Raw genomic sequence first — 24,355 nt, forward strand, 5'->3', positions numbered from 1 at the left:
CTGGCTCCTACAATTCCTCCAAGGCCAAGGATTTTCCAAGACCACACAGTGCCTGGATGCCAGGTGATTCCCAACTGGATATCACTCAGTGCTAGAAAAGCCTCCGTGCTTTTCTCAGTTCAGCTCCTCTGGCCTGAAATGATCTGGTTTCTCCCAAAGAAGAGGACAAGATCTCAACCACCCTTAGTTTCTGTAGTCCCTGATAATGTGAGAGGATGATTCAGCCCCTTGTATCTGGAGTGCCTTTTGGAAGTGCCCTCTCCTCTTTTCCTTTTGTTCTCTGCCGACTGCAGAAAGGCCCTGAGATGCACAAGACTCCCAGCATGGGTGTTTCTGCTGCTCAGAGGCTCCTGGAACACAACCCCTGCATCTCTGGATGGGATGGAAATGGGTTTTCAGCTGTGGCCACAGGCTGTGAGCCCTGCTGTGAGCCTGGCTGCCCTTTCAGAGCCCAGCCACCTCAGCTCTCTGGCAGAGCCTGCGGCTCCGGCGGCGGGCACGGTGCCCATTGCCCGGCAGCCCAGGGTGCCAGCTGACCCCTTAAAGGAGGCTTTTAGGGAAACAGAAATGAAAAACAGCTGTAACCAGAAATGCATGTTAAGCAGGATCTGTGCTGTGACACCATGAGATAAATGGATCTCCCACATCACTCCTAAATCAAAACAAGGACACTCTCAGGAGCAGCTTTGGGACTGATGTTACGGTGGGAGACCAAGCTTATTTTTCTTTCTTTCTTTAGCAAAAGTATTTTTTGTTGAAAGTTTTTGTTTTGTCAGACAAAAAATGATGCTCTGCATCATTTGTTAGTCCTGCTTCCCTGCCTGTCCTGCCATGATCCCTCTGCCAGGGACATCAGGCCCCTCTTGAGTGGCAGAGGCACTTTGTAACGTGTTACAAAAAAGTTTCCCCTTCTTCAACCTCAATCCGACCCTTTTTCCTTTCTTGGAAGAAAGCTGTTGCATTTATTTGGAAGAAATACTGAGTTTCTGCTTCAAGGAGGAGCAGAAAAGAAGCAAATTAATGAAACCCAGGGTCAGGTTACGAAGACCCATGGAGCAGATCTCTTTCAGAAGCATCTTTGAGTTGCCCACTGGGGTGTCCTGCTCAGCCTGCTTGATTCCACAGGGGACATGCCAGCACCCCTGGGCACCCTGTGCCTCACAGCCTGCTGCCTGGCATCGTCCCTCCAGGACATCTGGCACCGATTCCAACCAGACTGTCATTTCCAGGTCAGTCTCCGCATTTCTGCTGACCACGTTGCCTCCATCATGAGATCATGTCTTTCCAGAGGAATCCTGCTAATGCCTTCATTCTGCCAGGCTGGTATATATAGGGGGAGCTTCCCTGGGGCTGCACTCCAGCCAAGGCATCGCCGTCTCCCCAGCAGCGGCGCTGCCCCTTCTGCTCTCCCCTTGCAGCCACAGGTCTCAGCAGCAGCAGCAGCAGCAGCAGCAGCAGCAGCAGCAGCAGCATGGACATTACCATCCAGCACCCCTGGTTCAAGCGTGCTCTGGGACCCCTCATTCCAAGCCGTTTGTTTGACCAGTTTTTTGGAGAGGGTCTCCTCGAGTATGACCTCCTGCCTCTGTTCTCGTCCACTATCAGCCCCTACTACAGGCAGTCCCTCTTCCGCAGCGTGCTGGAGTCGGGCATTTCAGAGGTAAGGGCCCTTTGATTTCCTCTCCTTTCCTTCCTCTCCCTCCTTGTGCCTCCAGCTGCTCCTCTCCACCCACATCTCACATTTCCTGGAAAAGGAAGACCCCAAAGCCACTGCCAGGCACAGCCCACCCACCCCTTCTTGGGCACAAAGGGGAGCCCTCACTGGGGACAAAGCTTCCCTTTGAGAAACAGGAACCATTCTGGCTCCTTTTGAGGGTTGTTTCCAACACAAGAAGGTTGGTTTTGTTGTTCTGTCCCCCACCACCTGAAGAGTGGAGAAGAGCAAGGCTGCTCCCAGAATTAGTGCCTGTGAGGGCAGCTTGCCTTGGGAGAGGACCCTGGCAAGTGGGAGTTTTCTCCACCTTTTCCTCCACCTTGGGAGCTTGGTGGTTTTGCAATCTCTCACTGAAGGACCCCAGAGCAATTTTCTGTAGGAGAATGTGTAGCTATGGGGTCTGTGATCTGAAATTCAGGTCCAGGTACTTTCTGTAGCCCTCTCTTACTGCTTTCCTCCAAGAGCTACAACCACAACGAAACCATAACTCACTGAAAGGATAAAATACATATTACCAGAGAGTCTTACACTGGTATCCATCCCCTCTCTGTGCCTGGTCCATCTGGCAGGTCACTGAGTGCTAAAGGGTCCCCGGCACAAGAATAGCAGCAAGGACAATAACACCTCTGCCCAGAGCAGTAGCCAAGGTGCAGACCTCAACCATGGCCTCCTGGTGACCCTGACACCAACCATGGCCTCCTGGTGATCCTGACACCTCCCACAGCCTCCCAGTGACCCTGACACTTCCCACAGCCTCTCAGTGACCCTGACACCTCCTACACCCTCTGCCTGGGTCCCCACAATGGGAAGAAAACCCCTGCTGAGGCCCATAGGCACAGAAGGACAAAGTGCCAGAGCACCCCTTTTTTGTCCTTTGACCTGTGGTGATGTTGGCAGTGCCCCACAGCCAGAGCTGGGGCCTCATTGTGTGACAATGTTCGTTTCAGGTGAGGTCTGATCGGGACAAGTTCACAATCATGCTGGATGTAAAACACTTCTCTCCCGAAGACTTGAGCGTGAAGATTATTGATGACTTTGTGGAAATCCATGGCAAGCACAGTGAAAGGCAGGTAAGTGGAAGTGATGGTGATGGTGGAGCAGCTGGGGAGTCCAGCTCTGTTTTCCTTCTTTCCAACGGTCCTCAGCTGAAGGAAAAAAAAATGACTATACCAGAAGAAGGAGTTAATTATGAATTGTCATTATTGGCATGGGCTGTTTCCATAGAGCCCCCACCTGATATCTGAAAATAACAAGCTAATCCACCCCTCTTTTGTTTATTTTCAATCATCATCTTCCATAACCATCAGATGACCATGTCCATTGTTCACTAATAACACTGAGCCAGACACAGAACATCATCTGGCACTACTGAAGCATGGCTGAGTTTTCATAAGCCAGAATCCTTAGTGAAAACAGAGTTTTTATATGCCAGTCTGGGAGAGAAAAGCAAGAGCAAACAAAACAAAAGAAAACCAACCAAGTGCCTTAGGCTTGGAAACTTTTAACATGGATGTCATGGAAATATCTGTGGGGGTCGAAAAGTGAATTATACCAGCAGGGGTTTAATTCTTCTCATACACATTTTTGGCTAGACAAGGCTCTAGCCTGGAAACAGTATGTATTTTTAAATATAGTTATTATTCTCATGGCCAACTTTAAAAAAATAATTGCGACTTCTCATTCTTTTGGCCAAAAAAAGAAGGGGGCCAGGATTGTATACTTTGGCTGACACAGCATTGCAGCCTGATAAATAAATACATGGGTGTACACGTCTGCCTTGCCTTTACCTTCCCAGGCCTCCAGACTTTGTCTCCAAGCGTCCTTTGAAATCAGAAGCCCAAATCAGATCCCAGCCTGGGATCAAACCTATGGCCAAAATCACTCCCTGCTGCTGTGCTCAGCTCTTGCAGCTTCACAGGTGTCAGGGGGGACAAAGCTGTGAAATTAACCCTAGCAGAGGTGTGCCCAGCGGTCCTGGCAGTGCAGTGTCACAATAAGCCAGGGTGATTGTGGATGTGGTTCTCCAAGGGAGATGGACAAAGGGAGGCACGGGGAGTTTCTGACACACCTTCCCCCCTTTCCCCACTGCCTCTCAGGACGACCACGGCTACATCTCCCGGGAATTCCACCGCCGGTACCGCCTGCCCGCCAACGTGGACCAGGCTGCCATCACCTGCTCGCTGTCCAACGATGGCATGCTGACCTTCTCGGGCCCCAAGGTCCCCTCCAACATGGACGCCAGCCACAGCGAGAGGCCCATCCCCGTGTCCCGGGAGGAGAAGCCCAGCTCGGCGCCCTCCTCCTGAGCCCGGCGGCGCTGGGCCGGCTGCCACCACCTGCAGGTCCCGCTCCCAGAGCCTTGGCGTAGATATCAGTGAATGTCTAGAGGGGTTTCTTCTCTTGGTTCCTCCCCCACTTTGTTTCCTCCTTTTTTTTGTTTTCTTCTTTTTTGTTTTCCCCCTCTTCCCTCGGATGGAACGGGGGGCTGGGTGAGCGGCTGGTAGACTTGGAAGCTTAAACCTAGTGGGGATGGCGTGGATGGCAGTGCTGCCATGCTGCTGTACTTGCTGAAAGGGTCTTTGTCTGGTGCTGTAGCCCATTTCCACCATCAGGCAGGAATGAGTGCACGAGTAATGCTGGCTGCTGGTGCACCAAGCCTCGAGGCAAGGCTTGGGACAGGGGAAAAGCCCTGCAGAATTGCTGTACCCCACAGCTGGTTACTCTCAAACAGCAACAGAGCCAAGCCCCACACTCAAGACCCCGAACGTGCCACGAGTTCCTTGCAACCGCAGGAGAAATAATAACAACAATAATAATAATAATTAACAATAACATCTCACCTTTGGGGGGTTGCAATGTGTATTTTTTTTCTTTCAGCAAAGTGTTTAGGTGTCTCTGTTCACATCATTGCCCTGTCATTTCCCTCTGGGACAACTGACAGGAGGACAAGCACGTCTTTCCACCGTCTTTGTAGGCCCTCGGTGGGGAGAGAGGGGGGCTCACCACTGTGCAGAGGCTTCCCATCCCCAGCCAGCTCTCCCCAGCCTGTGCGTGACACACTGTCTCCCTTGCTCTCCTGTAACTCTAGGGTAGCTCCACCTCTCCCGCTGGTATCTGGTGCTCAGCCTGAGAACGTGGTCAGTGGCGGTCAATAAAGTGATATAGGAAACACGCAACCGGCGTTGGGGGTTTCATTTGTTCCTTTGGAAGGCTCCTGAAGGTCAGTGTGGTGCCCAGCACCACTTGGAGGATGTGCTTTCCACTGCTGTTGTGAGGATGGCTCACCCTTTCTTTTCTGTTCCCGTTATCGCTCATGCAAGCAAAACCAAAAGTGTCGGGACCCAGGACATTCCTCTGGCTGCCCTGGGTGATTTGAGACCCTGGCAGGGGGCTCAGAGACCTTGGCACAGAGTCAAAAACACCTGTGCCTTCCATTTTAACCCATGGAAACAATTACCAACTTTGTGTGAAGATTTACAAGCCACAAGGGTTTGAGTAGAATGATAGTTAATTTATCACAGGGTGAAAAAGTAGAATTTTGGGGTTTTAGAATGGGGGTTCAAGAGGTAAGATGGAGAAATCTGGGCATGTCCTGTCCTTCTTCTTCTTGTTCTCCATCTTCTGCTGTGATGGTGACACTTTTAGATTGGTTTAGAGTAGAGACAGACTGTCTAACATAGGTGATAGGTATTGGAGAATTATTGTAAATAAAGCATATGTAGTTTTTAGTATAAAAAGTTTATACCACCCCAAAAGGCAAGAACTGTGCCACAACTCAACCTGTTGGACAAATCTCAGCAGGTCAGAGAAAGAATGTGGTAGATGAGGAAAAATAAACAACCTTGAAAAGCAGAACTGACGAATCTAAACTTCTTCTTTAGTTGTGGGGCTGGAAAAAAGAGACTTTCCAATACCTCGGGGTCATCTCAACCACAGAAACCCGAGATAAAAGGATTAGAGAAAGAACAAAACTCAGCCTGACCACCACACCATTCCTTCAGACCACTGGGTCAGTACAAGCAGCACTTCAAACCTCATGCCCAATGGTACCATGTGACAGATTTAATCTGAAATTAATGATTAAGGTTGTTTGATGGCAGCATGGGTGGGGTGGAGGTACGAGCTCTCCCTGCAGTTTCCACGCATGAAATTCACAGCTCCAGTGTATGGGAATAGCCAAGAGTAAAGGTTTCAGCACTCATGCTCTGCTCAAACACCTTTCCACACAGATGGACATCCAAGGTGTTCAGGAAAGGCCCCCACATCCCCATAATTTACCACATAGGTATAATCATCTCAGACAGTTTTTGCTCTGCCAAAAAGCTGAGCCCACCAACCTCCTCCTCTTTGATGCTGATTAGCTGTGAAAAACAGAGGAAACAAATGCAGTTGTTTGTTGGTTTTTTCTTTTTTTTCTCACAGTGTGGGCTTAGATATTAATATGAGCCATAAACGCAGAAGCTCTGAGACTATTTAAATTTAAAAGCCACTTTCTTCTGCCATATCTAGGCCAAAACTCAGGGAGGGCTGGGAGTTGAGGAGCAGAGGCATCATCTCTTATCCAGACAAACTGAATGTGCCCCAGGTCTCATCCCAGTCCCTGCCTGCATCCCCTGAGGGATCATTACTGGGACCAGCATCACAGCACCTGTGACAGAGGCTGGGACAAGGCTGCAGGAGGGGGAAAGAGCTGCAGATGCAGGAGAAAGCAAAGGAGAGAGATTACTGTCTGGTAATTAGAAAGCAATAAAATCCCCTCAGCGTCTGACACTCTTTTAAACCAATTTTTTACTGAGATTAATTACTGGGCAATCTCAGAGCTTTCTACCACAAATTGTGCAGCCCCTGTTGTGTTTGCATCTCCGGGGGAAAGGCGTGAATGAGTGCACTTTGGGAAAGGGCAATTCCATTTCAGGGGGGAGCTGTGTCTGCAGGCATGGAAAGGACATTTTAACTGAAGCTGCCTCTTTTCTTTGCCTAGTGCTAACAGGTCCCCAGCCTCTGCTGCCTTCCCTTCAGATGCATCTTTTGCCAGAGGCTCGGTGCCTCCCTGCCATGTGCTGACATCTCTCCCCTTCCTGACAGAAACCCAGCAAAGCTAGGAGGAAAAAAAAAATCGAATCCCAGACATTTGACCCCCATTCAAACCTCTCAGAGGTGTAAAAATAAGGAAACAGATTTTGAGCGTGATCTGTGTGCAGATGTTACCTGCAGGTGCCTGAGGATCCTGTGTGTGTCTGTCAGGGCCATGAAATGACATTTGAGCCATTTGTGGGCCCCCTTTTATGCCTGGCTGTCAGAAAGTGAGAGTTTTGATAGGAAATGATGACAGGAAATCAGGGCAGGTTTGAGGCAGGCCAGGAGCCACACAGCGGGGGCAGCAGCTCAGGAGCCATGCTGCCCCTCACTTTTGGGGACACCACACCATGACTGCCTCCCTGCTCTGAGAAGGGATGATTTTAAAGCCTTTTGCAATCCATAAGCTAATTAAACCCATAAGCAGCTCTGAAAGCCTCTGTGCAAGGGCATTGGGGTGTCTGGTGGTGTTTTGTGTGGGACAAGGAATGTGTCCCCAAACCCAGAGCCCCTCTGACCCCAAAAGGCTCATCCACTTGCAGAACAGCTTGACCACTGCCACTATGTGTCACTCAAAATATTTCAATTCTTTCACCCAGAAATCTTCCCAGTCACATCTGTCCAGGATACTCCTCCTCTTCTTCCTCTTCTGTGGAAAAATTATTGTTTCTCTTTGCTGAGATTAATTGTCATTTAAAGAAATTCTTGTTATTCATAACCTATGGTGGTTTCAGGAAGGAGCTCTTCACCACAACTTTCTTTGCAAATTCACCTGTTAGTAAGGTGTTGATAACATTCTTTAAGGATTAACAAAATTTCTTGGAGGTTTTTTGGTTGTGAATTTGTTGATAGTTTTATAATGGAGGAAAAAGCAGCAACAGGAAACTTTCAGAGTGTCTGGGCAGGTTGTGAAGTGTGGCCTTTAACCAGGGCCTTCTACTCAGAGTGACTATTCATCCTTTTTGCAGTGTGTTTTTATTACCTGCCCTCCTTTTCCACCCAGACTGGTAATCTTGCTTCCCCACAGCAAAGCAGAAATGACTTTAGCTTCTCCTCCAGAGGAATTATCAGAGGGCTCTCAGGAGGAGGCAGCAGATGGTGCTGCAGGGACATGCAGCCTCTTCCAAGTAATTCCCCTTCTTTCCACAGCCTCACTGGGGTGGCAGTGACCTGGGGGACAGCAGCTGGTGGCACTGCCCTGCCTGGGCAGGGTATCTCTGCCAGGGTCCTGTTCCTCCAAGAAAAATCCAGGAGCAAGAACTGGCAGGGTCCAACCTGCAGGCCTCCAGCCAGGAAGATGTCCCTGAGTATTTGGGGCAGAGTTCCTGGCCTGTCACCCTCCTTGGCAAGGGGATAAAGAGGTTTCTCCTCATGCTGCTTACCCAGAGTTCACCCAGCCCTCTCTGCAAGGGAATGGGCAGTTAAGGGATGCTGCATCGTCCCCAGGCTGATCCTTCAGCTCTAGAATGCTGTCCCCTGGCTCCTGGCAGAGGGACAGCCCTGGAGACAGGCAGAGATTGCCTGGCCAAGCCATGTCCCCACAGGGTGGCAGCCTTGACTGTGCTTTGGCACTCCCAAGGGCTCCCTTCTCACCAGGGTTCAACACCTCCCCAGGGAGATGGGACCCAGGGCACAAGGATCCAACCAGAGTTGCACAACTCTGGCATTTCTTGGTTTCTGACTGATTTACAAGCTAGCCAGTGCTACATAAAAGCTGGGAGTACCCTGAAAGTTTAGCAGCATTTTTCACCCAAAGCAAATCCTGCTGCATGCAATCTCTGCAACCCCTCATCTCCTTGGCATCATCATCATCGCATTTGGGCTCTGCCATACAGGTATCTAAATATGGAATTAAAATAGTAGTAGCTGCCTCAGTTAGCAAAAAAAAAAAAAAAAAAAAAGAAAAAAGAAAAAAGGGCTCCAAACACATAAAAAAACCCCATTATGCTCTCAAAAGAACACTGGGCACAACCCTGCAGTTTATTGTAGTGTTGGGCACATAAATCTGGGATGTGCAGCCGAGGAGACTGTAATAATGTGAAGCCTGCCCTCCCTAACTCAGACTTTGTCCCTCTGGTGTGACCTCTTGTCAGGACTGGCTTGGAAAGCCACGAGCTCACGCCAGGGGAGGTGTGTCCCTGCTGTGTCCCTCATTCCCAGCTCCTGATCTGGCTTTTCCCGGGGGAAATGCAGTCAGGGCCCATCCAGAGCCCACAGAGCAGTCAAGGCCCATCCAGAGCCCACAGAGCAGGCCTGAGGCCTGGTTACATGGCTGGTGCTTCACTTGCAATTAACTGGCCCTTTTAATGACAAATGTCAGCTTGGGACAAGCACAGATGTTCGTGGCATTTCTGAGAGAGCAGCACAAGTGGAATAAAAATGAAATCTCAGTCAGAGAGGCTGAGGAAGGATGATGGAGTGACGCAAGCCGACCAAAGCTCAGGAGACTTGTCTGTGCCTCAGAGTTCATCCTCCAGCTGATCCAGAGATCTGCCACACATCATGAGGGGCCTGAACTCCTCTGAAGGAGAAAACTGTCTGTCTGCTTGGGAAGGATGAACCCAACTGCCCCAGGGTGTGGGCAGAGCTGATCCACAAGGCCCTGGAGCCTCCCTGCAGCACTCATTGCTCCCAGAGCGGGCTGTGGTGTCTTACTGGGGTTTTGGGGTGGTTGAGGGTCACTCTGCAAGGATCCAGGGGTACTTGGGGTGGATTCAGCACCCAAGGGGCTCATGGACAATGTGGCATTGCCTGGTGTGTCCCAGGGGAAGCAGCAGCTCAGCTGGCAGTCAGGAGAAAGGGAATTTCCATTATTTGCTTGTGGTGCTTTCTCTGCTAAAATTTCATAGCTGCTTGATCATGTCATTAACTTCTGATCAGGGGGAAAGGAGCATTGCTTAATTCAGAGCCTGCTCTGCCTTCAGGCCATCAGTGAGATCTGCACACCTGTGTATTTCTGCACACAAAACCCCAAAACATCCAACACAGCATTTACACACTCAGAGTTTTATTTCCTCGGCACCTTGAGCGCTGTGCTCAGAGATGCAGCACCCGGGGATTTTTGCATCTTCATCCGAGAATTCCTGCGTTATTCCAAAGAACCGGCTCTGGTCTCCCTTCCCGAGGCTTTCCTGCCCTGCCAGCCCGGCAGGACCCGGGAGGTGGCAGCAGCCCCTCGCCGGTGACACCGAGCGTCCTCTGCCTTGAACAGAGGGGAACACACGATGGTGGCAAGGTCACCCTTGGGATTTTCTGAGCATCTCTGTACTTTCTTCCACAGAATGTTGGGCTTTCCTTTTTTCCTTCCCTTTCCCCCCTCCTCCCCGATCCCCCACAATAATTATTTCAGGTTTTTTTTTCTCTCTTTTCTCTGACAAGGCACTCAGAGGGAGCAGAGCAGCACCATTGTCCACGCTGTCTCCGTTTTTCCACCCACTCAGGCTGATGTCAGCCCCTCGCTGCAGGATTCAATACATTGCTCTCTGCCTTCCACACTGCTTGTTTCCACAACTTTTTGTTTCTCATTTTTTCCATCTGCTGGGGAAATCTCAGAGCCAGAGCCCGGCTCCCACCTCTGGTGCCCTTTTCTTCCCTGCTGAGCCATGCTGGAGGATGGGGCATGCAGGATCACCCTGCCACTGAGTCACCAGAGTGGAAACAAAAGGGAGCCCAGGGGAACAGGCCCCTCACAGTGTTTTGTAGACCACTGAGGGTCAAAGAGGTCCCTTTTATTCCCCCTTTGTCCCTTGCATGAGCCCAGGACACTCTGCTGAGTCTTGCAGGAACAACATTTGGCTCTGAAGATGTTGATATTGAGATAACTCAGAGCTTAGAGCTGAGCTGTAAAGGCCTTTGGAAGTCTGCTTCATAGCTCTCAGTGCTGACTAAGGAAGGTCTGGGGTTTAATTTCCTGCCATGTTTTTGTTGTTATTGTTGTTTGTTTTTACTTAAAGGGAACTATTTGGAATGTCTAGCCTTGTTTCCGCTGGTTTTGCTGGAAGGCTCTTTGGGCTTTTGGGAGGATTTGCATGTTGAACTCTCTCACACTGTAAACAAAGCGTGTCAAATCCCTCCCAAGGATGCTGATTTTCCAAAGCATTCTTTAAGATCCTGACCTTTCTTCTCCAGTAATTTATGAACTACTTCCAAACCCTCCACAAAACAGTAATGCAAAAAGCCTGACTTATTTATGTGCTTCAGCGGGCCATAGGGGTAAGAAAAGCTATACATAGCTTTGTTTCAGTCTCTGGATATGTCATTATTTCCCTCCCCTGTGAGGTTCATGACACCAGGATCTATGACCCTGTCCATGGGGCTGCAACCAGGAAGCCCAACAGGCTCCTTCAGCCCCCATAGCAATTTGGCTTCCCCTGAGATGATTTCTGCTGCTCATTGATTTTCAACCTGTCAGCTCAAAGTCTCACCTGAATTTAATGCAAAACGAACACCCTGCCACATCAACACAGGGAAAATGGAATATGATGAACTTAATCAGCAGTGGCAGGGTGGTTCAGCAGAGTCTGGGAAAGGATTTTGTAGAGGAGAGCAATTGTTCACAATTTTTTGCTGGGCTGTAGTTTCTCTAGCAGCACACACCAGAGCTGACTTGCAAGCCTGCCAGGCTAGCTTTTCTCTTCCAGGCACTACCAATGCCCTATCATTTTATCTCCCTATCATTTCAGCCTAATAAAAAAGGTAGCACAGAGCAATAGAGGCATAGACTGGGATGCATGGAAGGCCCAAATAAGAAATAGTATCAATGATGGGCTGGAGAAGTTGGCTATGACAATATTTCCACCTCCCTTGGAAAAAAGCAGCCCAGCCACACTTCACCTCTCCTGAGGGGCTGGCAGATAACTCAGAGGTAAAGTCTCCAGCTAAAGTATTACAGACACATCAATTCCTTTATGCTTCAGTAACACAAAATTTTAAAGAGTCCAAACCAAAACACAGATTAGAGGCTATATATGTATTTTTCTCCTTTGATAAGATGAAGTGCAGGAGCCACTGCAGCACCTGAAATGATTGCAAATACTCTCCAGAGGAGTGTAGAAAAATTCAGCAGTGGTCCCTGTGCAGCTGGTCTGTCCTGCTCTCCCTCCCACCAATGATGCTCAGGGTCAGCCACTGAGGGGGACTGAACTGGAATTTGAGCTTCTCATTCACATTTTTTCCCATTCAAATTGCAGGAGGTTGCCTCACTGTGTGAGTTCCATGTTTGGGTCATTAACCAAGCAGCTGAAAATGCATTAATCAAACCAAGAGATTACAAATCTCCCTCCCCAAAAAACCAAAAGAAAACAACCAGCCAGAAAAGTAATTAAAATAAGATGGAATAATCTGACAGATTTTTACCTGCATGTTTTGGAGTAAGGCAGCATAAATGGAAGGAAAAACTCACACCCACAGCACTTATGATTTCATTAGCTCAGACTTTTCACTGCCAGCCCTTGCAGGAGGGGTTTGCAGCAGGGGCAATGTGGTGACAGGAATCACTGAGGTGAGCAGCCACTGTGCCAAAAAATCCCCTCTGCCTGTGACCATCACAGCCCTTGGGTCAGAGGGGGGTTCCTCACCACAGAATGGAGTCCCCCAATAAATCAGGTGTGAACTCAAGTTTCTCAGGCCTCTGAGGTAAAGTGCTCTCCTTACCTAGGAATAAATCAGATGTGAATTCAAGTTTCTCAGACCTCTGAGGTAAAGTGCTCTCCTTCCCTTGGAACAGAACCAGACACTGAGGTCTCTGGCAGATTTTCCTGCAGCTGCAGTGTCTCAGGACACAGCCAGGTCAAAGGGCTGTAGACAGAGGGAATATTTGTCATTATATCCACCAGCACAGCTGGAAAAATTAGAGATTTTGAGCTCTGAAGCCAATCTGCAAGTCAGTGGGGACTTTGAGAGATGAGCCTTGGCTGTGGTTGTTATGGGAGGTTTGACATCACCCCCTTCCACTGCTGTGGCTTGGTCTGCAGGGGAGGACAGTGGCAGCAGATACATTTCCCAGACTTTCTGCCAAAAGTTTTCCTGCTTGATGCCTGTGCAGCCCTTCTGTTGGAACTCTGATGGCTGAAAACTTTGAGCTTTCTGAAGTTAATAATAAGCACCTCGTTTGACCTGAAACCTTGGAAGAGCCTTCAAAAATTGACTGATAGCACAGAAACAGTGTGTGTGTAGTTTGGATGGTATTGTGTGATCTCAAAGGGTGAAAAAAACTTAGATTTGGAGTTTTAGTATATGGTGATACATGGGAGCCAAGATGGAGAATTTTGGGTGTGAGTTAGATAGTTTTTTGCACCTTCTTCTTCCTTCTTCTTCACAAAGCTGGGTAGTTTTCTCCAATTGGGTGAAAGATGCCAACATTGTGGGGTTTTGGTGGTTAGAAGCATAATAAAATAGATGTAACTGTTTATTGGGTAACTGGGACTTAAATAGCCTTGAAGAGACACCATTTTAGCTCACTTTCTTGACTTGTTGGACAGAGTTCACATCTTGTGAGTTTATAATAGATAAGGGTAATAAAGTTCAGAATGAGACTTAAGAAATAACATCTCCTGAGTTTTATTCATCCTGACCTTGGAGCAAGAAAGAGCTTGGTATTCCAGCACCCTTCCATGGGTTCGCAGGTGCTGTCAGCACTCCTGTGAATGGGAGCAGAGCTGGGAGACCATGAAACAGCAGCAGAAATCTGGTTTAACCTCTTGTCTGATTGTTATTGTCATATTTTCTGGAAAAATCCCTTTGCCAGGATTTCTTCTCCTGAGAAGCTGAGAAGCCTAGAGAGAAAAAGGAAAAGAATATTATCCCATTTGCTTCTCCCTGTTTTTCTGCTTTAGAATGTAGTTTGGACATTGTTTATCCAACATGTGAATTGTTTTTACTTTATGACCAATCACTGTCCGACTGTGTTGGGACTCTGGAGAGAATCACGAGTTTTTAATTATTATCTTGTTAAGACTTCTGTAAGTTTCCTTTCTCTATTCTTTAGTGTAGTTTTAGTATAGCATTCTATCATATCATATCATATCATATCATATCAGCCTTCTAAGAACATAAAATCAGATTCTCAATTCCTCCTTCATACTAAGGTCCCAGCAAATACCACATCTGATAAGTTCACTTCTCTGATAAATCTTAAAGAAAGAGAAGATGGAAGTCTGGACGTTACAGAGGTGTAAAGAGGTGGGTAGGATGCAGTTCAACTCTTATTACTTCTTGTTATAAGATAACCATGACAATTTGGTATAATTCTTTATGTTAAAAAGTGCACTGTGGAGATATAGAGTACAGAAACCTGGCAGAAAACTCTTCTAGACCATGGGATTGCTTTACGGCTGGATGCTCTGGGTGCAAAAGCTGCTTGGGTGGCCCTGGGCAGACAGATTACATGAGCTCAGGTGGCTGCACGAGCCCTGCACAGGCAGGGCTGGGACAGAGAGAGGGAATTATTGAGCCCCTTGACAGTGGGGACCAAAGTTTAAGTGTGACAAGATTTAAGAAGACAGAGGAGAGGCAGAAGAGGAGGCACATGAGGAAGGAACAGGGGGATGGCTTCAAACTGAAAGAGAGTAGGTTTAGATCAGATATTAAGAAGAAATTCCTCCCTGTGAGAGTGGGCAAGCCCTGGCACAGGGTGCCCAGAGCAGCTGTGGCTGATCAATCTCTGGAAGCATCCAAGGTCAGGTTGGACAGGGCTTGGAGCAGCCTGGGGCAGTGGAAGGTGTCCCTGCCCATGGGAGTGGGTTGGAATGAGATGTTCCTTAAGTTCCCTTCCAAACCATCCAAGGATTCTGTGATAAGCAACCACAGGATATCAGCTGGGAATGCTCAAGGGCTGAGTGCCAGGACCTGTGCCTGGAGGAGGCTTTTGTGGTATTTTGGGCCTGGTGGGTGGGTGCCCTGGGGAAAAGTGTGGGTGCTCTTACTCTTGTTAGGACTCTTTGGCAGCATCTGCTGACCGAGGATGGACAAAATTCAGACATGTGCTGCTGTGGAGAAAAATCTCCTGGGGAAAGTCCCTGTAGCTAGAGAGCCAAAGACTCCTTGGGAAAGCCCCAGACTATCCCCAGCAGGAGGTGGTGGAGAAGCAGCCTCAAGGTAGGAGAAGAAGTTGTGCAGAGGTGGAAACCCCCCTGTTCACCCCAAAGGGAGGGCCCAGGGCCTGACTTTGGGCTGGGGGCATAGTGAGACTCCCTGGGGCATCTCCAGGGCATTGGCTGGGCTCCTGCAGGGAGAACATGAAGAGAGGGAACAACAGCCACTTTTTTTGTTGGTTTTTTGGGTTTTGTTATAATTATGAGTTATGTGCTCCACAGCAAAGCACCAAGAGAAACTGAGAGGTTTTTTTTACTGGGTTCCCTTTGAGTCCATCTCTCATCTGGGCAGTGTCTTCCCCCAAAGCCACTGCCTTTTGATCCATCCACCAGTCCCTGGCAGTGCCCCACATCCAAACTGGCTCCAGCTCTCCCTCTGTGTCACCTCCCTTCTGTAGCCAGCTCCCAGCTCCCAGCAGCTCTGGCTGCTCACCTGTGGGATTCATTCCTCGTGTGGCACCCCAGGGCAGCTGCTCAGCCAGGTTGTTCTAGGCTGATGTTATGATGCTTGTATCCCCATTCCTGTGTTCTGTTTATGCTGGATATCATGTTCTGTGCCTTCAAGACTGGCTCTGAAGAGTGAAAGTTTTGTTTTGGTTTTGCTATCAGCCTGCTCCCCCACGGCTGGTGGGACACAGAGACAGGACAGTATATAGTGCTGCTTTTGCTTTTTTTGCTTTTGCTTTTTTTGCTTTTGCTTTTTGCTTTGTTCTTGCTTCTGCTTTGCTCCTGCTTTGCTTTTTGCTTTGCTCATTAGTTAGTTTAGCTAAACAGTCCAAATTTCTTCCTGGACTGTTTTTCCTTTCCCATTTTTGGACGTACTCAAACCTGCTCTGGACTGGGGCCTGGGAACACCGAGAGTTTGCACCCTGTGGCCTAACAGGGCCTACTCTGGGCAGCAGCTGCCCCAGCACCCGAGGGACTGAGAACAGAGCAACCAGCCCCAAGAGAGACTTTCTGAATTTGTCATCTTTTTCAGAGTGGTGAAAGAGTGGTGTCATCCTGTATTGTTCATTTTGTGTGCAGGGGGTGCTGTGCCTGTTAAATAAACAGGTTCTTTCCACTTCTCTCTGAGGAATCCTTCCCAACCGGTTTGGGGTGAGGGGCCATGTGGGTTTGCTTACTGGAGGGGCCTCCTTTGGAGGTTTTCTCCCAAATTTTCCCTAAACCAGGACACAGGTGAAATTTGGCAGCAGTGTTTTCCAGAAGAGCCATTTCTGAGCTGGGATGGCAGGCAGTGAGCAGACACCTCTGGTGTGTGCAAAGGAAGGTGCTGATCTATGTGCTGTGCATGTAGAGTGGGAATGACAAAGAAGTGACAGAATCACAGACTCACAGAGGGGTTTGGGTTGGAAAGCACCCTAAAGATAATCTATTTCCAGCACCGGGCCAGGCTGCTGACATTAATAAAATTATGACTTCACCCTTGGTTGTATGGACACAGTGACACCACCACACCAGGAGCACTGTGGGGACCAGCAGGCACCAACAATTCAGCTGAGCCTTGAAAAGTGCCAGAACCTCTATGCAGAGTGTCACATTCATATATTTGGAAAAATCCCTTCGCCTAGGATTTTTCTACTGGGGAGCTAAGAAGCCTCAGAGAAAAAGGAAAAAAATAATTATCTGATTTGCTTCTCCTGTGTTTTGCTGCTTTGGAATGTGTTTGGAGATTATTTACCAACAGGTGATTGTTTCATTGGTTTCATGTGAATTGTTTTGACTTAATGGCCAATCAGGGTCAAGCTGTGTCAGGGCTCTGGAGAGTCACGAGTTTCCATTATTATCTTTTCAGCCTTCTGTAAGTATCATTTCTGTATTCTTTAGTATAGTTAGTTTAGTATTCTTTAATATAACATAGTATCATAAAATAATAAATTAGCCTTCAAGAACAAGGAGTCAGATTCATCATTCCTTCCTGCCATGGGGCACCCCACAAATACAATAGCAGAGCTTCCCCTTTCCATCTAAAATCACAGCTGAAAATAACCCTCCTTTCCAAATGGCCCTGTTTGAGCCCACAGTGCATGACAAGGGGGTTATTTATTGCCAGCGTGCTGAAAATAGGATTTTACAAGGAGAGGGAGGGTGACAAAGCCTATTCCCAGCAAGCTGGGACATTTGGACACCTGTTCCTGAGTTACCCAGTGCACTCACATGCATCAGAGATGTATGGAGTTATCAAGGTCTCCTGCAACACTTCAGAGCCCACAAATTTTCCAGCTGCCACCAACACACTGCCTGGTGTCTGGGGCTCCCCTTGGACCCTGCCTGCACATTTATTTTGCTTGCAGTTGGATCTGGCTCGGCAGCAGAACTCCCCCAGCAGTTATGTGAGTTTCCCTTCACTTTTTTAAGAATCAAAGCCCCAGGCAAAACCAGAAGGCTGCACACCAGTGGGACAGGTGAGGTGGAGGCTGCTGAGCAGCTGAGCTGCTCTTCTGGTGCATTTGGGAATGTCAGTGGGAAAGGGACTGCCTCCTTCAGCCCATCCTGTCATGAACAGCAACTTGAAAGCCTGTCCGGCCCAGCATGGCTCACAGAACATTTTCTTCCCAAGCCTCAATGCACTCTAGAATGCAAAGCACTTCCTGACCACCCTTGAGCCAGCTTAGATCAATAGGGTGAAAGATCAAAGGACCCAAATTCTGCTGCTCTAGAGGGAGAGGGCTGCAGGTCAGCTCAAGGGCCTTGCCAGCATCCCAGCAGGAGAGGGATGCTTGGAGATGAAAATGCAGGGAGCAGAGGAATAATCCTGCTTTCAGCTTGATCATGCTTTTAGGGAGTTTGTAGGAGTGTGGGAAAGCTCAAACTGGCATGCAATGAGCAGGCAGGAAAGGATTTGGGATCAAGTTGTTATAGATGGATAATGAGATGATTGGCTCTCGCAATTAAAAGATAACTATTGTGTGAATATTAAGAAAAGCTTTAGTGATGTACAGTTATGTTATTGTAGTTTAGATGCCCTCTGTTCTCCCCACAGTTCCCTTTCCCCCTGTATTGTTGCCATCACACAGCCTGGGCTGTCCAGGACAGGTACAAAGGAGCTGCACAGGTGTCCCTTGCATGGGGCAGCTGGGAATGGAAAAGCTTGGGAGTGCTCAGGGGGTGAGGCGTGGCAACAGCTGAGCTCCAATCCAGTGACAAGAAAGCAGTTTGCACTGATAAATGGCACAGAAGAGCTGACTGACAGACTTTGGGAGGGGCCAGGGCTGGCTGATGCAGCCCCAGGGGTATAAAAGCCTGAGCATCCCTCTTGAAGATGAACTGGGGATGTGGTGTGCATGAGGGGCAGTTCCCAGCACTGCAGCTTTTTCCTTATGCAGTCCTTTGTTGTATTTTTGTTAAGGTTTAATAAACCTTTTTAAATTTTCAAAGTGAGCAGTTGTCTCTCTCAAGCCCCACCATCCATGCATTTCCCACCCCTACTAATTACTCTTCTCTGGGCTGCAAGGATGGGATCCAGCTCTCCTAACTCTGGAGGCCTGGGGCAGACATCACATCTGAGCTCACTGTCCTTCTCTCCCTGGGCAGGCAGTGGACAGGAGTAGTTGCTCCATGGACACCCTTCATCTGAGTCACTCTTGGCCATCTCCATCAGGAAGGGAGGTGCTGCTGCCAGGATGGGCTCTGTCCTTGGGCCAGGGAGCTCAGGAAGAGATAATTCATCTACATCTGAGAGGAGAAATCTTACCCAAAGCACCCACCTGGTGCTCAGGAAGACCTGAGTCCAGACCTGGGTGACTTTGCTCCTCATCTGAGTGCCTTGAAGCCTTCCTTGTGGAATGAGGGAGTGCCAGGCTCTCCCTGTTGTAAGCATCCTGGAGCTCAGATGAGAGGAGTGCACAGGTACAGACCCATGCAGAGCCCACGTGGTGGAAGGGGAAATTGTGACAGAAGTGTGAGGATTGGTAGGAAAGGAGAATAAATGGGAGTATTGGTGTGAAAACTCCCAAAGGAGTGACTGGCAGGAGCGGGGCAGGAGGGATGGCAGCTGTTGGTAGTAAGAGCCATCATGAGGGATACAAGACTCCAGGCAGCTCTCCAAAATGCAGTTTATTCCATCCAAGAGGTTACAGCAGCCCAGGGTGGTGGGTGACAGAGCTGTGCCCACAGCTGTCAGCTCCAGCTGCAGGCCTGGAGACCCTTTGGGTTTGGTTACAATGCATTATTTACTTTTCTTTGCTGAGCATCTTCATAGAGTAGAACCAATCTGTACCTTAACTTTTATCTATAGCCTATCATAGCCACTATAATTACCATATTCATGTTACTGTTCTCCAATCACTAAAAGTTAGTACATTGCAGTTTAAGCTAGAAAAACTTTTTTCAGTTTTCTTGCAGTGGAAAGTTCTGAGACCTTTTTTCTACTTGCAACATGGGCAGGCTTGTTTGTCTGTGCTATCTTTCTGCCTGGTGAAAACATCTTCTTGGAGGTGGGTTTATCCTTTGCTTTAAGTCACAAAACCCCTTCTAACTAACACACCCTTTGCCTCCTTGGTTATCCAGCAAGACTGGTTCAGCAATTATTTTCTTTTATATCAAAACTTGCTTTCATTTCTATTCCTTCAGAGTCTACATGCAAAAATCTTTCTGCCAAGCACACATATCTGTGAGACTTTCTTGTCAAACTTTCATCCTTCCCGACAGTTGGTGGCACCTGGACTGGCAGGTCTTAGAGAAGCACAGCCAGGGACAGCTCCTCAGAACACCCAGAGCAGGAGACAAAGGACTCAGGAGACACAATGCTGATGACTCACAGGGAGGTGTGGCAGGATGGAGAGACTCATCAGAGCCTGAAGAGTGAAAAACATCTCTGAACCTGGACAGTGTCACTCAGGAGACCTGGTGAGGACTGGGCAGCCCTGGCAGCTCCTGGTCTTCTGTGCCAGCATGAGGAATTGTGGATATGAACTCCTCAGTGCTTAGGGTTATGTGACGGTGACCGTAGGAGGGAGTGACTTTTATTTTGTTTAAAAAAACATCTCTCTTCTCCTCTTATCAGGTCAGGCATTGAGTTTATTGCATTTTTATTCATACTGCAGCATTGAAACAAGTCTTGACATGGAAATGGGCTTGGACTCAGTCTCTGGTCCTGGAAGGGTCTTAAGGCATCCTGGTGGATTTGTACTTACAGGGCCTTTGTGGTGTTAAGCTCCATCAGAGCCTAAGGTTACCCTGCATTTCCAAGTGAAAGGCATTGGCTCGGGTTTGCTTGAGACTTGGCCTTGGCTTGGTTGACAGGTCTGTGAATCCCTGAAGCCCTTCAGCTTTGGCTCATTTTTACAGGCTCCTGATGAAGTACAAGAAATTCGCTGCTGCCCTGATCGCAAACTACTCTGAGCTGGAAGGGAACCACAAGAATCATCACAGCCAGCTCCTGGCCCTGCATGGGACAGCCCCAGGAATCCCCCCAGTGCCTGAGAGCGTTTCCCAAACATGTGCACAGCCAGCTAAGCCAGTGCAGTGTTGGCAAGGCTGGATCTGGAGCCTTTGGCCACTGTGCAGCCCCTTGGTCTGTGATTCCCATCCCTATGGAGAGCCTGACTCTGGGCTTCCACTTTTTTCTTGAATCTATTTTTCCTTGGAAGTTTAAAGCAGATATTCCCATGGGAAAGGTGCCTTCCCTCTTGTGGAAACCCAGGGCACAGGGAATATTTCTCTGTCTGCTCTGGGGTGCCCTGACACCCAGGGGAGCACTGACTCTGACCCGCATCCATGGAGAAAGTTTCCCAGACTTCAAGATAGATCAGAATCCACAAAAGTGTGAAATAGATTATAGAGAGCAGTGTAGGTGTATCACTTGGTGGGAAATTGAGGTTTTGGGGTTTTTAGTATGTTGTGGATGGAAGCAAGATGGAGGGCACAGGGTTTCTTCATGCTTCTTCTTCCTTCTCCATGGGTTTGGGTGGCATTTTGTAATTGGGCAGAAAAGTCCACAATGCAGCTCTGTGGGATCAGTTATTGGCTTAAAAGGGAAAATAATCCAGGTGTCAGTTCTAAATTGGATAGTTTAGTCTTAAAAGTCCTTGTAAGAAGAGATTGTTGGCCATTTTGTGCCTTCTAATGAAAAGCTGCAGAACTCACAGTAGTGAGACTGCTTTACTGATAAGAAATAATAAACACCTGAGTGTGAACATGAATTAGTGTCTCAAGTGCCTTCAATCCTGACCCAGAAAAACCAACAACTGATACTGCCACACTTCTGGTCTGAGGCTTGCTCAGCATTTTCTAAGTGATGACCTGGAGAAAAACTCCTGGGGAACCAAGGCAGAGTGAGGGAGCAGTGGGGGTTTCAGTGCCAGGGTCTTTGCACACTGGGATAAACAAAGCCAATGGAATATATGCTCAGTGTGTATTCCAAGGCTGGATTTTCCACTTCAGTGTCTGTTAAAATCCTGCCCTGTTCAGCTGCACACCTTTATCAGTGTTGCCATATTCCAGACATCCTTCTCCACGTGGGGTTATACAGGAGCTACAAACTTCTCAGTATCCCCCAAGAATTTCTTAATTTTTAACACACATACACTTTAGAAATGGAGAAAAGGGTCAAACCCAGACCAGCTGAACCAATGAGGCATTCAGCTAAACACAGCCTTTTTGTGCAAAGGCCAGGCACAGGGATGGTTTTGCAAAAGTCTTACCAAACAAACTGAAAAGAGTGGAAGTAGTTTGCAGACTTCTGTTCTCGATTTTTCACTTTTTGTGGTTTAGCTCCAGCTGGCAAATAAGCCCAATGGAGCCCCACACAACCCCACACCAGCCACTGTGATGAAAATTAACTCAAGCCCAGCCAAAACCAGCACATCCCCTCACCTGCCACATGGTGCAAGGATCAAAGACTCCTGACACATCCCAGACAGGCTTGAAAGGAGATTAACCTTGGTTCTTCAAAGCCTGAAAGCCAGAGGGATATTTGATCAGGGCTGTGTTCTGCCAAGCTGCAGAGGGAGGCAGGTGGATGCTTTGGCTCTCTTGCAGGTGTGGGGGAGCACTGTGGGTTTGTACTTCCCACAGAGGGCAGCCAGACCTCTGGAGATGCTGCTTTAATTCCCTCAAATGGCTTTGGCAGACTGTGGTCAAATGGCTTGGGAGGGGCTAAATTCATATTGGTAACTCAAGTGAACTCCAAAAATCTTTATTTCAGGGCCACCCAGAAGTGAGGCAGGATGCCATCCCTGGGGGCAGCCTGAATGTGGCAAAGAACCAAGAGATCAGTGAGGAACAGAAATTTGGGTTAGACTGACAGCTTCAGAGGAGACCAGAGGCACAGCCTGGACTTTGCTGTGTTTGCACACACAGGGGAAGGATCTGTATCAGAATTAAAACAGGAATTGCTGCTCTTACAAGACATTACCCCATCAGCTGTGGAGGAGTGAGCCTGCATTCTGTAGCAGGCTTGGGAGGTTTATTCCAAGTCTTGCAGATGTGGGACTGTTGACACAAACCTAGAATTGGTACCTCTTTTGGAAAATTACCATTATGAGAAGACTCATTAGGGATAATATTCTCATTTCCTTTCTGGCAGCAAGTCTGCCAGCTAAAATAGACAGTAGGATGCTTTTCACTGATAGGGGAAGATATATCCCTGCATTTTAATTTAAAAGGATAAAATATTTTAATTTTTTAAGGCAACACAAGTAATTTATCTGCATTGTGGCTGTAGAGTAGGCAGGATTTTAATTATTGAGTTTCCACAGGGCAGCCTTAGGTCTTGGTGGGAGTCTCCCAGTGGACAGGCTGAAGGTTTTGTTTCAGCTTTGAGCTGTGCTCTGCAGGATTCCCAGGTTTCAGGTCTAGTTACTAACCCTGAGGTGCCTTACAAAGGATTGTAAAGGTTTGGCAATCCTGAGGTGAGAATCACATGAGTCTAGGCTGAGTTTAAGAAGGTTTTTAGGAAGGTCCCTTGGGTCAAGCCAGGCTGAAGGTCCAGAGCTCTGTGACTGAGGCAGAGTGAAATGTGAAAGCTGTGCCAAGCCTTAGTGTCCATTGCCTGTGCTTTGTGCAGCTCTGGGTGCTGCAGCTCATCTGAAAATCAGGATGTTTCCTTCTTCACGGTGTAACTCAGCTTTGCCAGTGGGATTTTGGGGACACTTTAGAGGACTAAAGCTTCTCCCTTAGCCAGCAATCCCTTGTGCCTGGCTTGGGCCCAGCACACCTCTTTTCTTGTCCCAGTTAGAAAATGCCCTTGCCCTGAGGGCAGAGATGTCTCCATCTCTCCTCACCTGCTGCAATGCCCTGAGAGCACACATAATGAGATAACATTGTGTTCACAGGAAAAAATGCCCCTAATTCCTGGTACTGCAAATCTGTGACGACTCACCAGCCAGCCTGTGCTCTTGGGGAAAGAAAATCAGCCCTGACCCTGGCTTGGGGCATGAGCCCAGCTCCTGTCACTAGCCCAGCTCCTGTCACTGGCCCAGCTCCTGTCACTAACTCAGCTCCTGTCACAAGCCATTGGGAGCTGGCAGCAGATGCTGCTCTTGAACTGCACATTCCCTGGGAGACCAGGGTGTTTCCATCTCTGGCCACCCAGGTCTGGCACTGCAAAGCCCTGCCAGGGCATCCACAGGTGTTTTTGCCTGCTGAATGCTGCCTCCTTCTTTGGAAGGGTTCAGCACCCAGCCACGGGTCAGTGCTGAGCAAAGCACGTGGCTGTTGCTTTGTGTTTGACACAGGTCACTGAATCCAGGTGTTCCTGGGCACAAATATCACGTGGGAGAGCCTGGAGATCCCTCTGGCTCAGGGTCATGGGCAAGGCCAGCTCAGTGAAGGTCAGTGAGTTTAGGCAGACTAAAATCAGGGCTTGCCTTTCCTCTGAAGAAGAGCAGAAGTTAGAGCCAGACAATTTTTGGAAAAGCCAGGCAGCCCCTGCTCTGTTTCCTCTTGCTCCCATTCTGCCGGGTGACAGTGTTTGCCTGGGGCAACCTGGAAATAAATATTTCCAGTTTAAAAGTACCTGTGCTCAGAAATATTCAGACAGCTTAGAATATTCAGAAATATTCCCCACTGAAATCAGGGAAGAAAAAAAAGTGCATTTGGGGTTTCTGAGTGAAATGCTGGGCACCTCAACCCACCCTAAGCATGCGAATGACTTCAAGGGGAGGCTGGCAGCTCCCAGTGCCAAGCTGTCCTGGATTGACAAGCAAATTGTATTCTGTTTGTCATCTGTATGGCAGTTGTCTTCTGTTCAGTGGGCAGTTTTCCTTATATCTTTCACAACCATCTGCTGATAACAGCTATTGAATGTCACTGCATGGCTGATAAGAACTACAGCATCCCATTGGGAGATGTGAGCCCAGAGGGAGGAGCCAAGCATTGCTACCTGGATATAATCTGGAGATTCTGGAGCATCAGCATGGCTTCTCCATTGGATTACCAGAGGAACAGCAGCTGCCTCTTCCACTGGATCTTCAGAGGAAGAATACATCCTTCTACAGGATCCCTGCTCCAGCAGAACCACCCCTGACACTGC

The 24,355-nt window shown here is 48.4% G+C and overlaps 1 protein-coding gene across 1 annotated transcript; it reads left to right on the plus strand.

Annotated features, from left to right (window-relative positions):
* The first annotated feature begins 1,471 nt into the window (after positions 1 to 1,471).
* On the plus strand, positions 1,472 to 4,020 carry CRYAA (crystallin alpha A). Its single transcript, XM_054291335.1, has 3 exons — positions 1,472 to 1,660; positions 2,662 to 2,784; positions 3,811 to 4,020. The coding sequence occupies exons 1-3, from the start codon at positions 1,472 to 1,474 to the stop codon at positions 4,018 to 4,020; spliced, it is 522 nt and encodes a 173-aa protein (XP_054147310.1).
* The last annotated feature ends 20,335 nt before the right edge of the window (positions 4,021 to 24,355 follow it).

The sequence above is a fragment of the Melozone crissalis genome, unplaced genomic scaffold, assembly GCF_028551555.1.
Source record: "Melozone crissalis strain CALT ecotype California unplaced genomic scaffold, PUWL_Pcris_2 ptg000090l_1, whole genome shotgun sequence".
Lineage (NCBI taxonomy): Eukaryota > Metazoa > Chordata > Aves > Passeriformes > Passerellidae > Melozone > Melozone crissalis.

Coding starts and splice junctions, on each gene's coding strand:
- CRYAA (XM_054291335.1), top strand. CDS start 1,472: ATGGACATTACCATCCAGCACCCCTGGTTCAAGCGTGCTCTGGGACCC. Junction 1,661..2,661: donor TGGAGTCGGGCATTTCAGAG/GTAAGGGCCCTT, acceptor TGTTCGTTTCAG/GTGAGGTCTGATCGGGACAA. Junction 2,785..3,810: donor GCAAGCACAGTGAAAGGCAG/GTAAGTGGAAGT, acceptor ACTGCCTCTCAG/GACGACCACGGCTACATCTC.